Source organism: Vitis riparia, chromosome 18 (genome assembly GCF_004353265.1).
Source record: "Vitis riparia cultivar Riparia Gloire de Montpellier isolate 1030 chromosome 18, EGFV_Vit.rip_1.0, whole genome shotgun sequence".
In the NCBI taxonomy this organism is placed as follows: domain Eukaryota; kingdom Viridiplantae; phylum Streptophyta; class Magnoliopsida; order Vitales; family Vitaceae; genus Vitis; species Vitis riparia.
Genome location: NC_048448.1, coordinates 5,091,935 through 5,108,922, shown reverse-complemented (window position 1 = coordinate 5,108,922; position 16,988 = coordinate 5,091,935). Strand labels below are relative to the sequence as shown.

Genomic DNA, 16,988 nt, shown 5'->3' with positions numbered 1-16,988 from the left:
AAAAAAAAAAAAAAAAAGGAGTGAGCAGACGGTACCAAAGGAGCTTTCCCAAAAGCTTGAAAAAATAACCCTGCATGCAAAGTCATAAAAAATCATCAACAAAAGCTTCACCTATCAACTTTTGATACATGTCCTTGGGCCTCGTGACAATTCTCAAAAGCCAAGAGCTTTACCTTGATGCTTTTATAAATATCCTTGAGCCTCTTAACAATGCTCGAAAACCCATCATTGTTTCTCTTTTTCTCCTCTTCACCATCTATTAATTTTTCATTTTTTCAGCATCTCCAAAAAGAATCCTAGATGATGCCAATATTTGAGCTGTAAACCTAGTCGATTATGGAGTTCATTTCATTTGCTGGAAAATACTAGGTTTCAACCTTGGCTGCATGGTTGATTGGAGGCTGTATGTGGACATGGGCTGTCATCAATCTTCATTGCTTGAACTACGTTCTCATGTCCACTTTGGCAGGTATACAAAACCAACGTATAAAAGACAAGACCAAAATTGACCATATTAATTTGTGTGTTTACTGACTCTACTAATTGGAGACTTCTAGAGTATACATCAAATGAATTTATTCCATGCCCTCCAAAATAAGAATTGGGATTTTTTTTTTTTTTTTTTTTTGTGAGCAAAAAGGTAGGATTTGTTTAGCAATTCATTTTAAAACAATTTTTACTCTTAATAATAATAATAAAAAGTTTTAAAATTGAAAAACACCTTTTAAAGTAATATGTTATTTTTCAGAATAAATTTAAGGTATTTCCTAATCCTAAACCGTCTGGATTGTCACTTTCTTTTACCCTTTTTTTTATTAGAATTTAATTCTTAGATATAATTTTTATTTAAAAATGATAATTTAAAATTTTATTTTTACATACTAAAATAAAAATTTCTTCTTGGATATAATTTAAAATTTTTATTTTTAAAATTTTATTGTATCTTGTTGAAAAGTGATTCCATTTGTGTTATTTCAAAAGTTTTTTTTCAATTTATAAGGATAAGCATAAATTTCTAAGCCACATCCCAATTTTAAAATTATGCTTGTGATCGGGAAGGTTGTCGAAACATCATTTTTATCAGTCATCTCCATCAACCTTTATCACCTCATAAAAGTGGTGGACCCATTGAAAAAGGACTCTTAACTTTTTCTTTTTGTTTTCATATTTTTTTATAATAATAATCAAATACAAGAAAAATATTTTATTTAATATTTTTAAAGAAGCAAACATAGTCCAGGCCTAAACATAGTGTAAAGGGTTACTAATCATTTCATTAGTGTGAGAGTAATTAATTTTAAAATTTATAGTTATTTAATGAAATAAAGAAGTTTAAAGATATATAATGCGTTTGGTAAAACTTTATACTTATTATTTAATAACTTAAGTTAACTTCAAGTTAAATTATACTTCAATAGTTAGCTTAAAACTTGTTAGTTAATTTTTATTTTAAGTATTAAAGCTGTTTAATAAAATTAACTTAAAATTTATTATAAATAATCAAATTGATATATTTATCCTCATAAATTGTAATTATAATAAAGAAAGTCGAATAATAATGGAAATTATGAAATACCAAAAATTGTAAAAGTAATTGAAGTAAATGAGAGTAAAAAGTAAAATGAAAATATTAACTTAAGAATAAATCAATTATTTTTTAGTTTAAGTAATGTCATTAAGTTATTTTATCAAATATACTTAATTTATTTAATATTTTAAATTAAATTATTAAATCACTTTAAGTTATTAAGTTATTTTAATAAATACTCATATAAATTGCAATTAAATTTAAATTCAATCATCATTTCATTCTTCATGCCTTTTTCTTTTTTTTCTTTTTTAAATTAAATGATGTGGATATAGAGGAAGAAAAAGTGAGTATGTTTACCATATTCTAAACTAAATTATCTTAAATTCTTTCTAAGTTATTGTCATTGCTAGGCTGGTGATCTTTTATGTTATTTACAAGACCTTGACACATCAAGGTTTAATAGTAAAAATTTATAATTCCAAATAATTATTAATTTTAATTCCCTTGAAATCTTTATTCTATTAATTTTTTAACCAATATTTAATTAAAAAATAATTTTTTTCACTAATTTGAAAACATAGCCTTTGATATTTATTTAATTTATTTTGTTATAAAAAAATATTACGATAAAAATCATTTTTTTATTTTTTTAATAATAAAATTATAAATAAAAGAATATCTATTTTGTAAACAATTTATCATATATTTCAATAGGACTTAGAGTAGTAAAACTAAGATGAAGACGCAAATCGGCCAAATATCCTTCAAAACCGGTACACACCCTATACTAGTTTGGATGCAAACATTATCAATTCCCACGATTTTAGAAGAATTTGTGTTATTCATCCTCACACATGACCAAAGTCTTCTCTTTGTGTAGGATACAACTATCTATATTAATGAGTCATTCTTTTTGTCAAGAAAGAGAGTTATTGCTTCTAACAACTAAGTTTCCCACCTATTTTGTAATGAACTCAAAATCAATAAGGCTTGCAATTCATCATAAAAAACCATCTTCATTGTAGCCGACTAATTCACAACATTCTCAAATTCATTCAAATGATTAGAAATTGAGTAACCTTCTTCAAACAGCATATCAACAAGCTTTTTAATTGAGAAGACTTTGTTTGTTCTATCTCATTAGACATGTGATGAAAGACATTATCATCGAATCATTGCCTAATATTTCCGATTGTTTTTCTATACAACTTTTTCCAAGCATCATCATCCATATTTTTAGACCTAGCATTCTCTCACCTTCCACATGTTCAAATAAGTCCTTATGATAGAAAATGTCTTTTATTTTCAATTTCTAAATACTTGCCAAAAACCAAACATAGTCATATGGTCATTAATAATTTTACTAATGTGTTAGGCATTCATTTTAAAATTTATGATTTTTTTTAACAAGAATAAATAACTTTAAACATAACGAATTTTAGTTAAACTTAAGCCCATTCATCTATTTCATTATTTCATGTTAATTATTTCTTTATTTTTTTATTAAATGAGGTGACTTAGAAGAAGAAAAAGTGAGTATGTTTAATATATAATTAATTAAATTATTTTAAATTCTTTCTAATATGTTATTATCACTTGTTAGGGCAATGAATTTACTTTGTATGTTAACAATTTTGTTCTAATTTATTTTTTAACATAGGAAATTTTTTAGTTAGTAACTTACATTAAAGATTTAAGATTGTTGTTTATTCAATCAAAAGGTCACAAATAAGTCTAAAAAGGTTTGATTCATGGCAAATTAGGTGTCCAAAGGGTTTAAAGATGATCAATATGTTTTTGTCATTTTAAAAAGTTAAAATTAATATTTTGGCAATTACAGGTTTGTTCAAGTGGTGGAAACAACACTCAAGCGCCCAAGGTACTATACAAGTTCTTTTCTTTGATAAATTCTAGATATTAATCCTTTACAACTTATATATCATATATACCCCTTTATAACCCTTTTAAGTTTTTTTCTTTGGTAAATTCTAGATATTGATTCTCTACAATCTATATATTATATATACCCCTTTATAACCCTTTTAGGGTTCAATATTCACTGAGGGATTAAACTTACTTTGTCACACCAAGATTCAAAGTATTGAGAATTTAGGGTTGTTTGAAGACTTTCATCATCCTTTCAACAAAGCTGAAGCGTATTCATTAAATATTGTTGTGTCGCGAATGTAAACCAAGTTGTAGGTTTTTAAGAGTAAGTGCTAGGGGTAAGTATAGATGTAAATCTGTGTAACTTGATCGATTTTCTACATAAGATTTTTTTGTGTCTATTGCATATTTCTTCAATAATCTTGATTACTCTGATTATAATGGTTATTTTGATGATTTAATTGGGTTAAAAATTCAAATCCCTATTTGAAAAATTTTTAAGGGTTCTTTCTCTTGAAGTATATTTTTTTATATTCATACTCTTAATAAGAAATTGATTAAAACAAATGTTTCATTATTTTACTAATCTAAAAACAAAGAAATTAAATTCGTTCCTTTTAATGCTTATTTAATTTATTTAAAAAGGATATTTACTATTAAGAGAAAATTACTTTTGATTTTTTAATAATTAAATTTTAAAAGATTAAAAAGATAATATATATTTTAGAAATAATTCATCACATACCTTGATAGGAATGAGGAGTAGTTGCGTGATAGATCATGTCACAAAAAGCAGCAAAGTCATGTTTGAATTGTACAAACGTGAATAATCATTTTTCTGAAATGACGGTGGAATTAGGAAAAGAAAAACATAAAGAAAGAGCTTTCATTGGATGCCATCATAATTTATATCCAAATAGAGAAACACCTCTCCACAAAATCATTACGGCTAGGTATATTCATTTGAATTGAATATGTAATAAGAAGATTGCATGAGCCTGGTCGGATTTGGTGGAAGAGTTAGAAGCCAACTAGAAGTCCAATTTGGGGGACAAAAAAGCCAACAATGTCACCACCACCATTGGTTGATTGCTATTAGCCGTACGCCCTCTTAGACAATAATGGTCGATGTCATATGTCTACAAGTAAGGATACACCTTTGCCATACTCATTTATTTGTACGTTCTTAATTTGGTCCTTGTCCCATTCCTTTTTTCAACCATCCAAATTTATTATTTTATAGATAAGATTGTACCACTTAGCGGGTCATTTTTTATAAGAGTATGATTATTTTAAAAAATAAATTTTAAATTATTATTATAAAAATAATAATTTTAAATCTATTATATTTTTTATCAAATAAAAAAATATATATTTTTAAAATTGTTGCTTTGATATATAAAAAAAATCGTTTTTTGAAAATATGATTTTTTAAATTTTTTTATAAAAATCGTCTTGAAAGATAAGGAGAAATTTTCTCAAAGATTTAGATTTAAAATTATTTTTTTTCATAAGCATGGTTTAGGAATAATATTTTAAAACTGCCGTACCCTGTACACTCTGCATGAATGGCCTAAAATCAATGACCGAGGGTGCAGGTCTGTTACCCAGAACCAACTTTCGAGATGCCGACATTTTATCCGACGTCAACTCCCCAACCATATTTTCATCATTTTAATCCGCTTCCTGTGAGGGGCTTTACCACTTCAATTTAAAGCGGCCCTTTCAAGTTTCAACTTTCAACTAGCTCTGGCTCTATCATAAACGTCAATCTTTCTAATAAACAATCTCTGGCACTCCCGCCAGTTTCAGGCTTTCAGTGGGCCCCTTCCTCAATTCCTGGAAGCCTCAACAGCCTTTGACATGAGTTTCCACGTGTCAAATCGCTAGGAGGAGCGGGTAACGCCTCACACCCACCGTAGATCCACGAAACCGGAGTTGTCACCAATCACCATCACTCGGACCCGAAGGTGCTGTATCAAGTATCATTAATAATCAACCCGCAGGGGTTTTTTAACCCCAGAAACTGAGCCACCCCAAATTCCAAAGTGGGGGATGAGTTCGGCTCTCTGCTTTCAAACAGACTTTTATGTCATTTTTCCTCTTCTTGATTAGTTAGCCCATAATAAATTTCCCTCGATTATCTCCCATTTTCGGCAAAAACAATCTTCGGGCAATTAAATCGTGATCAGCTTCCGACCAACTCCAGTTGTTGATTATTTAATACTGAAACATAAATAATTAATTTTTTTAGACACATCTTTTCAAGAAGGACCTCACGTCCCTGCTTTCGGCCCCACTCTGGAAATATCACAACCATTCACTTGCGCCTTGTTCTCACCACTCGCAAAATAATTATTTTCTCAACATTCTTTTGACTGCCATAAAGTCACCAGTAAACTTTTTCAAAACCCCACTCGCGAATGTGATGGACTCACGCGAGAAATGGAAATACAAATTTTTCTTCATAATTAGCTAATTAATTACCATCTTTCTAGTTTATTTTTTTATAGATAAAAAAATAATAATAAGTAACAAGTAGAAAATTCTACATTTAATTTTTATTTTGTGGGTTGATGGTCTTAAAAACATTTGATTCAATTTCAAATCCATTTCATCTTTTATAGAAGGGTATATAATTTTACAAATTTAGATTTCTATTTCCTTTTTTGGTTTTGGAATATTGTTTTGAAAAAGGCTTTAAAAACATCTAACTGTAGATAGCATTTTGTATGTACTAAATTACTAATTTCAAAACGATAAGAAAGTGTTTTAGGAAAACATATCTCGGTCGTCAGGGTCCTCAAGGTCAAAACATGAAAATCAAATTCCAGAAGTTTGAAACCTGATTTCACATCGTCTGCCATTAAGTGTCCATCTTTATCTTTTATGACTTATTATGTAGCATAGAAGTTTGTTACGGAAAAAAGGCAAGGCACAGCTGTCACCATGCTTATCACAATCTTGTCAAACTTTTACATTTGAAAGGCAAAAACGGTTTGAAATTAAAAGTACTAATACAAAGGATATATTTAGGGAGTCGCCTCCTAATGAAAAATAAATAAAATTAATTACCAATTACAAGGCCTTGAAAAATGATAGAAGTACAAGTGAGGAGTGCTTCAAGGGATACAAAACGCCTAAGGTCCATAAAATGGGTAAAATTTAATTCAAAGATTAATAAATATTTATAATTAAGTTAAAAGATGTGATTTTTTGTAATGTCAGAAATACTTAAAAGACATAAAATTTTTATAAAATAAATTTATACCATATGATTATGTTGTATCATCTACAATGAATCATACCTTTTTTTTTGAGATTTTAATTTTCTAATAATTTATTTTTTTAAATGATAAAAATAAATAAATTAAAGGGGCAAAGTAAATTTTTTATTAAAAAAATTTTATTTTAATATATAACTTTAAATTATTTTTCAAAACACAATTTAAAATGAAAACAATAAAATTGTTTTCTAAATAATTTAAACTTTATTTTTTTATTTTATATAATAAAATATAAAAATTAAATTAAATTATAAAAAAATAAAAATATAATTAAAAGTCTATTAATATGCATATTGTGTTTTTTTTTTTTTAAGAATGGTTAAAATGGAAAACTGTTAAAATACTTTTAGAAAATAAATTAAAATTGTGAAATAAATATGAAACTTGGAGATCGAAAAGAGAAAGTAAAGAAAAAGAGAAAAAATATATTAAAGTAAAAAAACTTAGAAGGGTGAAACCCACATGTACATTCATTTTTATGATATTCTTCAAGAATATTTTTATATTTCACATTTCAAATCTTTATCATCAATTATGTTCAATATATGGTCCTTAAATCACAATTATCCCAAGTTATTCAATTCAAATGGTAATTGAAAATCAAAATTTGAAACTCCCATTCATTTTTTTAGCCTCTTTTAAACAAAAATGTGTTTTACTTTTTTTCTTATAAAAAGAATATATTTATAGAAGAAAAATATATGAAGGTAATTAAATTTATAATTTTGAAGACTATTTCACTCCTTTTAATTATGAATTCAAATGAAAATTATGAAATACCCAAGGGATTTATGGACATATAAAACATATCAAATGAAATGTTTTAAAAAAAATTTAATATAGTAGCAATATTTTTTTACATAGAACTCTGATAAATAATAAATTATTAAAGCCCCATTGAATTAGTGAAATAAGATAAAATAAGATATATACATATTAAGATATTTTATTTTCCTGGATAAAAAATTCATATCTTTACATATGATTTTCAATGAAATATTATGTCTAATGCACGTAATATCTTACGATAGCTTATTCAATTAAATATGTTATGTTATGTTTATTTTAGTTTTTAAAATGAATAAAAATAGAATATATATACTTATATGAAATAATGCATATATTAATATTAGTTTATAATATATTTATAATATTTATTTATTTTACAAAATAAATAATATAAAAAATAATGAATTATATATTTCATCACTTATTTTATCTCATATTCTATTGAATATATAATAAATTAGTGATGAAATAACTTATCTTATGTTATGTCAATCAAATATGAGGTAAAATATGTTATGTTTTTTCTTATTATATTTTATATTATATCCGATAGATGAAATATAGTCTAATAATATATATTATTTGAGTTTTTTAAGAAATTAATATAAATATAATAGTATTGAATATTCGTAATTCATGAAAAGAGTTTACATATAAGAATTTTGAATTTTTTCCATGGCTTACCATGCACATAAGATGTTAGAATTTTTTATACGGTATTATAAATTCATTTTATATAAAATCGGCGTATCGATGTCCAATATTCATGCCAAATCCTTGAAATAATGTACCTTATAAGTTACATATCTGCTGACGAAGACCATGAGATAATGTACCACGTACGTGTAAGTGTGTAACACGTGACGTGACACAGCCACAGGCTAAACCTCTGGATGCCGCTCTTTCACTCGTGAAGGACGCCTCCTCTTTCTCTGTCTATTTCTCTCTAGTCTTGTGAAGAATCATAAAGAAATGGAGAGCATCGGCGGTGACGAGGATCTTAATCGGCCGTTGCTACAGGAATCAAAGGGCGTGGTTGTAGATCCGGAGAAAGAAAAGCTTGCATCAAGGGTGTGGATTGAATCGAAAAAACTATGGCACATAGTGGGTCCCTCCATCTTCAGTCGGGTCGCTTCTTACTCCATGAACGTTGTCACTCAAGCCTTCGCCGGCCACCTGGGTGAACTGGAGCTCGCTTCAATCTCCATAGCCAATACTGTCATCGTTGGCTTCAATTTTGGCCTCTTGGTGCCTGCTCCCACCCCCCCTCTCTCTCTATGTGTGTATATAATGTAACATACCTTGACTGGTTTCTTTTAATCTAACATTAGTTGTGGGTTTTGTGAATCAGTTAGGCATGGCAAGCGCACTAGAGACGCTGTGCGGGCAAGCCTTTGGAGCAAAGAAGTATCACATGTTGGGGATATACATGCAAAGGTCGTGGATTGTTCTTTTCTTATGTTGTTTTCTGCTATTACCATTCTACGTGTTCGCCACCCCGCTTTTGAAGTTGCTGGGTCAACCGGACGATGTGGCGGAGCAGTCAGGATTGGTGGCTTTATGCTTGATTCCGTTGCACTTCAGTTTTGCGTTTCAGTTCCCGTTGCAGAGGTTCTTGCAAAGCCAGCTGAAGACAGGAGTCATCGCCTGGGTTTCTTTGGTGGCGTTTGTGATTCACGTGTTCATTAGCTGGCTTTTCGTTTACAAACTGGAATTTGGTATAATTGGCACCGCAATTACTCTCAACTTCTCCTGGTGGATATTGGTTTTCGGAATGTTGGGGTATACCGTGTGCGGTGGGTGCCCACTTTCTTGGACCGGATTCTCCATGCAGGCCTTTTCTGGGCTCTGGGAGTTCGTCAAACTCTCTACTGCTTCCGGAGTCATGCTATGGTAACCCCATCCGCACTCCTCCTCCTTTTCTATTTCAATTTCATTTCCTCTCCTCAATCTTTCCGTTTGTGTGGGTTTTCCACTTCTTCTGTTTTTGGGATTATTTACACTGGGTTTGGTGTACCCTGCACAGCTTGGAGAATTGGTATTACAGGATTCTAATTTTGATGACTGGGAACTGGAAGAATGCCGAGTTGGCCGTGGATGCCCTGTCGGTCTGGTGGGTATTTTTGTAATCTAATTTACTCGTTTGTAAATTTGTCCCTCGTGTTGTAATTTTGCTTTCACCCGTCTTAATGTTTTGAAAATAAACTTGACAGCATGACAATCAATGGGTGGGAAATGATGATTCCTCTTGCCTTTTTTGCAGCAACCGGGTATTAATCTTTACCTTATCTCTCTTATTACCTCTTTGGGTTTTTTTGTTTTCTGTTTTTTTTTTTCCTTGGTTATTTGATATAATTTACTTCCTACAACATATATTTATGTTTACGACCTAAAAATTATGTTAATTTCTTTTAAATATTTTAAAAGTAAATACTTCATTCGTTAAAATGTTTGGTGACGACATTTTTAATAACACGTGTTGTAACCTGTAAGTTCCAATGAAACGAGGAACATCCGAAAAAGGAAAAAATCACCAGATCTAAGGTCAGCGATTGGAAAGAAATGGATTTAGAAAAACGACGATAAGCTTCACGCCTTGCATGTGGGGAGTGGGGCAAGAATCGCATTTGTTCATTTTTCTACCTTTTTCGGTGCATTTACGAGATTCTCAGAGGGATCCAATTCCCTTATGTTGTCAAGTGGAACTTAGGAAAAAGTATTAACTACTGAAGAAAATTTCGTAGTACATATTTGAAATTTAATCTTAATTACTGAATTTTAAACCCCCACTCCCTGTTAACTGGTGCCTTGATTTAGATACTTCCCGTTCCATTCTTCCTTTTGTAATGTTAGTTTTTCAACTTAATTTGTTGCTTTAGTTCCGGGTCAAAGTTTCAAACTTTTAGTTCAATAACTATATGTTACAACAGTGCTTAAACACCTTTAATTTTACTTTTACATAGGGTCTATGATGATTATTGACTCGTCTCAAACTTCATTATCACTTTACGTGTGTCGTGATTCTTATGAATCATGCTTCCTTGGTGCAATAAGAAAAAACAACAGAAAATGATTGAGATTAGTTGGCATTGATTATTCTTACTCAATTAGCATAATTAGAGTCAAGTCGATGTAGCTTCTCTAAGTTTTAAGTTCAGTTTTTGAGAATTTTGATTGATTGAAATGAGATATTTACGGCCATCCAATAATCTCATGTATGAGATAGTTCTGGTGTAGGAAAAAAGTAAAGGTACAAACCTCCATTGCGTGCATAAAACAGTCCTTTGGGTATTATTTAAACTTCTTTTTTCTCAGGACCCCGAATAAAATTGATGAAAATAATTAAATAATTGATACTCATTTTGATATAATGAAGCTAATGACGATCCCAAAATGGAGAGTTCAAACACTATCCCAAATGTTCTGCTCATTTTGGTAGTACAACTTGTGTAAGTTTCATATGGAATGATGGTTTCTTGTTATTTTGGTGATGAATTTTGAAGGGTAAGGGTTGCCAATGAGCTAGGAGCTGAGAATGGTAAGGGGGCAAATTTTGCAACCAAGGTGTCCGTGGCGACTTCTTCAGTGATTGGTTTTGTGTTCTTCCTACTTATCATTGTATTTCAGAATCAGTTGGCAATGATATTCACATCTAGCACTCCTGTGCTTGAACAAGTTGACAAGCTCTCCTTCCTCCTAGCGATCACCATTCTCCTCAACAGCGTTCAACCAGTTTTATCAGGTGAACTTCTAGATATATTTTACAAACTGATTTTACATGAACTCTTTCTAACCAATGCAGGGCCAAAACTGTTTCCAACTGGAATCATCTGATTTCATTTCCTGAAGCACTTTTTCAAGTACTGATCATAATTGTGCACTTCTTGGAAATGATAGAATAAAGGCTTGCTTTTTCTTTTTGAGATGCTATTTTCCAAAGAATCTTAAGCACATTTTTATATTCTTCAGTAGTGCGATTTAATGTTCTTACTGGTTCAAAGACAATACTAGTCTGATCTCATATATCAGTATGCATGAAGGGATTTGTTTTCTTGTTGGTTTTGTTGTTCTTCTAAGCATTAGTGTCAGTGACAAGAATTTGTTTTCCTCATTAAGGTAAAAAGGATCCTACTAATTTTCTTCTTTTATAAAGCATACACAATTGAGGGCCTGTAGCCCTTGCCAATGGGCCGCCAGTTTGTATGACCCTAGTCCCCATCTGCTGGCTACATTTGAAATAGTATTATAACGCTGAAACTAGTAGCATCGCTATTACATGAATATACCAATGAAAAGTTAAAAATAGTAGTGGAAGACGATCGACTAATTTCGGATACGAACTAGCAGATTTTTCTTATGTTTCATCAATCAACAATGGGTGAAGCAATCTCTATAATTTGGCTTTATTCTTTTATTTTTTTCATCTCAAATCCAAGGCTCAATCCTAATATTTATATTCTGTCCACAACTTTTTTACAGGGGTGGCTGTTGGGTCGGGATGGCAGGCATGGGTCGCATATATAAATTTAGGATGCTATTACATCATTGGGCTCCCGCTTGGAATTGTGATGGGCTGGGTTTTGCACTTTGGTGTTGCGGTACGCTCCTTTCCTCCCTCCATTGTCTAGGATTGCAATGCACTTTCAAAATCATTTTGAGATGGATTCTAAATCATATCCTAGTGTTGTTTTAAAGTGTTCACAGTTGTTAACTGCTAACTGACCATGCCAATTGGACAAACCAGGGCGTGTGGGGTGGGATGATTGTTGGCGGGACTGCTCTTCAGACCTTGATATTATCCATCATGACAATGCGAACCAATTGGGAAAAGGAGGTAAAATTACAAGAACTCACCGCTCCGGTTCCAGTCCATTGAAAACTCAAAAGTAAACTCACTCTTACCTTTCTTGTTCATATTGGTGCAGGCCGAGAAAGCTAAGGCGGATGTACAAAAGTGGTCCGCTCCTAGTCCAGTTGATGAATCCTAGATATGATAGTATTGATGGTGGAGGAATTGTATTCCCCAGCTACGGTTAATCCTATACACAATGAGTTTATTTATTCATTTTTTCTTCTTCATGATTTTGTGGGATAAAATCATGCATATTATGATTCATGATATTTGTCTTTAAATTATATTACACGGAAATTATGTTGATGATAAAAAAATATGTTCACAATTTCTAAATTTGTCAAAAGCAATATACTTATTAAAAATTATCATGATTTGAACTATTATAATATAGTTTCATAGGTTATTATAAGATAATAATTACTAAACCGAATTGCTATCGTATAACTCTGGGTCTCTTATTATCATGTTAGGGCTTGTTTTTGTTAATATTATATAAGGTTATTTAACTTCAAGGGTATTAGTAATGGTATTTATTTTTTTAGTTTTTTGTTAAAAGTAATTTACTTTCAAACTTTAAGTTTTTTGTTTTTCTATTTTTTTTTATAATTTATTATAAATTTTTTGTTTAATTAAAAAAATCAAAATATTTGACTTTTTCAAAATGGAAAAAAACAATAAGTTGGTTTTTTTTACTTTTTAATGATTAATAAAAATAAAATAGTTAAAAAACAAACAACTTGATATTTAACACCATTAAACATTAAAGTTCTATTTAGAATTAAGTAAAAAAAATAAACAGAATCTAAGTATTATGTCTGATATTATATAACTTCATTATTGTCAATTGTTAGTGTCTAATAATGAAAAACTTTATAATAGGGGAAAATATTTAATATTGTATCATATAAATGGAATATAATATTTACATGAATTCCTAAATTGGTTTTTAAAAAGATCTAATTATGAGAGGTGAAAAGCTTGTAAACTTGGATAATGATAACTTTCTTTGGATTGTAAAAAAAAATAAAAATGGTTAAGGGAGGACTAATATATAAGTAGACTAGTAGTGAACTCATTTGTATATCTCCTGGTTTTTTTTTTAAGTGAAATTATAATTTATAAATTAATTTATTTGAAACAAACTTATTAGAGATCAGTAAAATTGTAAATTTATTAAGAATAAAAGTTACAAACAAATAAAATTGTAAATTTATTAACATCACATGTGTCGCTTTCAACTGGTGAAGTAACCCCCGAGACAAATATTTTGATGGGTTTTGGGATAATGCCTTCAGCTTTCTCAAACATGATCCACCCCGCCAAAGGAGCCCTGCCTTTTTTCTTTTTAATTTATTGAATACCTATCATCTTAGGAGCCATGTCCATGTGGTTCTACCGCTTCCTATCATTCCTAGATCTGAATGTGACTATTTGATACTCCATTAAACACTATCGATTCCACTGATTGGTACAAGTATATCTGAAAGATGCAGAGAGTCCCTATCTGTGCTGGTTTGATTCAGCAGCAGTTAAATTCAAACTTTTCCGGTTAAGACTTAGAAGAGTACCATTCATAATGGCTTTGGCATATTCGGGAATGCATACAAATCAAGTCTTGAACATAAAAATGTGTCCCGCTATCTAATCCTACCCCATGTATCAGAAAATTAAATAGAGTGTTCTCACGTCAGGAAAATCGTCCACAACCGATGATGCCATTGGTTAAGGCTGCTGCAACCAGGCAACTGCTAAAGCGCGGAAGGGTCATTATCTAGGGAAACATTTCTCAATGATCACCCCTATCCCATATATTCAACATGTAGACCCATCATCCACCTCTTTGATTACAACCGCACTTTTTGAATATGCCTAATCCTAAGTCTAAGTCCTAACCCATCTAATAATAAATAAGTAATTAAATTCAAATTGTATCCAAAGTCTAAGTCCTAACCCATCTAATAATAAATAAGTAATTAAATTCAAATTGTATCCATATCCATTGAAATGGTCAAGTTTATTGGGCATGTTGAGTGATGGAATGGAATCTTGGATGGCAAAGGGTCGGGAGAAAAATAAAAAACAAACATTCAAAGTATGTATCCTATTTACTAAATTACTCATTGAAAGGAGGGCCAGAAGAAAAAAACACCCAATCTCAAACAAGGTAATTTTCTCAATCATGGAGTCACGCGGTGCCCAGCGTCATCTAACTGTTGAAACAGTTAAAGGACATTGGTTCACGCCTAACAACTCGTCATCACCTTTGAACCGGCATAACTGTAACGACCCAACGATTCCTTCCCTGAAACGAGTTTAACTCACTCGGCTCATCTCTCATCCCTATCGTCAACAATCTCTTCTCTCTGCTCTCCTTCATCGTCACCAGTCCCTCCTTCGCCTCACTTATCAATTCCCACAGTGCATCGTTCCTTTTTCTGTTGGCGAACAGCTCCGCCGTCCTCTCTTTGCAGTTCTCCAACCTCTTCAAGCCCCATAAGAAATCAGCCGCCTCCCCCAAATTTAAACTACCCATTCTATCTTGTAGATCCTTCACTCGGAGGAATATTTCGTATTGAACCAACCTATAATCTTCACCCACCAATCTCACCACCTCATACACCAAATCATTTCTTTGAAGATGTAATGAATCGGGCACTCTGCAAATTTCTTCAACCATGCCCACCAAAGCATTTGTTTGTGCCAATAAATCCAAGTTCAACAGCATAGAAATATTGTCTTCTCGTTTGTGATTCTTAGAGGGCCCTGAAGTAGAAGAAAGGTAGTATCCCAAAGCCCTCGAAACTATCAGGTTTTGCTCCACGACTCCAGCGTACCACCTGACCCACAACGACAACTCCAAGGAGTCAACATCGGAGCCGTCACGGAAGACGGAGAGGTTGAGAAAGTTGTGACCCCCGGAGGAAGGGCAGAAGGAGAGCTGGTCCTTGAGGATGAAGGAGCCTCTTCTGACGATGTTGTGGATGGTGAAGAGGCACTTGAGGGCCACAGACGCATTCCGGGTGTTGTGGAGGCGGTCCATGAGACCTTCGATACATGCACAGGCGGTAGCACGGGTGCCATGGCCAAGGGAGAGGACGGCGGTTATGCGATACTCCGGTGGCGGTGCGGCCCGGTCATGGGTGGTGGCACGAAGGACGGCTACGTGTATAGAAGAGGTATTGTGTTTGGATAACAGACTTGCTTTGATTATGGAAGCTTTGTCCTTGAGAAAGCCAATCAGATCTTTCAGCTTCGTTGGACGGCCCATCAAAATTCGATACACAGAGCAACATGCATCCAGAAAATGAAGAGAGGAAGAAAAGGAAGACTCGGATAAAGACCAAAAAAGCGCCGTTAATTTTGTTAGCAAATATTCGTGTTTTCTGAGGAGACACCAAATTACTTATGTAATCTAATATACCTTAGCCGTGTTGTCTAACCTAGAAATGGGCCAAATGGTCTCATCATCACTTCTTTCTCTATTATACCATATTTCATTATTATCCCAGCATAATTGATTCTTGTAAAAGTGTCAATTTAAGGTATCCGAGGACTTTTCCTCTTTCCCTATTTCAATGTTGATGCTCATTCAAAATTTCAATTATATTAATATTACCCTTTACGTCTTTTCGTTTCTTCAATTTGTTATTTGGCTCAAACCTCCACGTCTCTCTCATCCTCCACTCCACAATAAAAAAAATTTATTGACAACTTCAAATTTTTCTTCCTCTTTGTCACGGCCTCATAATATTATTGGACCAGAGAGTGGCAGGAGATGAATATATAGTTAAGATGAATGATTTTTTGGGCAATTCAATAAGATAAAATAATAAAAATAATTATTTTTTAACTTAAAGTCAAGACATGTGGTTGGGTGTAAGTAAACTTGGTGCCACGTTCAGGGCCAGGATATCATAAAGCGATGCCACGCAAAAATAGGAGCCTCTTGTACATTATACAAATGGGAGTTTGTTTACGGAGAATATACCTTGCGCCAATCTGTATAATAATCAAAGTTAGCTACTACATAGTGGGGTTTGGTGCATTGAAATTAATTTTTTTCTAAGAGAAATGTCGTTTTAGCTCCCTGTCTTGGCTCTTTTTGGACGTATTCGTCCTTCAAATTTCAAATGAAAGAATGGGCTACTGCCTAGTAATGCGGGATAGAAGCCACATGGATTCACCGTTTCATTGACACCTCATGAGTACAAAGCCAGTTATGTAACTCATTGCATAGCCCTTTTTCTAAGGTTTTCAGGGACTAACATTTTGTATCATTTTATCACTACTGTGATTTTCAAAATTTTACTAAAATTAATACTTTATGTCTTTTCTTTCCTGGACACCTTTTTCGATCTTAATGCCTTATACATAAAAGTTCTCCTTATGTTTTCCCTCCTATCCATAATTAAAAATTTCAAATTGCAATTTCAAAATTTTGAAACTTTTCCTTTTTTGCTTTTTCTTTCTTCATTTCCTTTTGAACGGCAACCAGCTCTTGTAGGTCCTACAGGAATGATGAAAGATTTTAATGGTTAAAGTTTCATTGAGTTTTTTTTTTTTAATTAAATAAAAATATATTTGTTTTCAAGGCGGAGATGATTTAGGAACGAGTAGGGAAACAATTTTTTTATAAGGC

The 16,988-nt window shown here is 31.8% G+C and overlaps 2 protein-coding genes across 2 annotated transcripts; one reads left to right on the top strand and one right to left on the bottom strand.

The window, feature by feature from the left end:
• Positions 1-8,394: 8,394 nt before the first annotated feature.
• LOC117906123 (protein DETOXIFICATION 27-like) lies at positions 8,395-12,655 on the top strand. The gene is made up of 8 exons (XM_034819081.1): positions 8,395-8,742; positions 8,846-9,387; positions 9,521-9,607; positions 9,708-9,764; positions 10,998-11,236; positions 11,974-12,092; positions 12,239-12,328; positions 12,420-12,655. The coding sequence occupies exons 1-8, from the start codon at positions 8,467-8,469 to the stop codon at positions 12,480-12,482; spliced, it is 1,473 nt and encodes a 490-aa protein (XP_034674972.1). The 5' UTR covers positions 8,395-8,466; the 3' UTR covers positions 12,483-12,655.
• Positions 12,656-14,344: 1,689 nt separating this feature from the next.
• Positions 14,345-15,745, bottom strand: LOC117907861 (putative clathrin assembly protein At4g40080). The gene has a single exon (XM_034821532.1). The coding sequence runs from the start codon at positions 15,615-15,617 to the stop codon at positions 14,607-14,609; it is 1,011 nt and encodes a 336-aa protein (XP_034677423.1). The 5' UTR covers positions 15,618-15,745; the 3' UTR covers positions 14,345-14,606.
• Between the last annotated feature and the right edge of the window lie 1,243 nt (positions 15,746-16,988).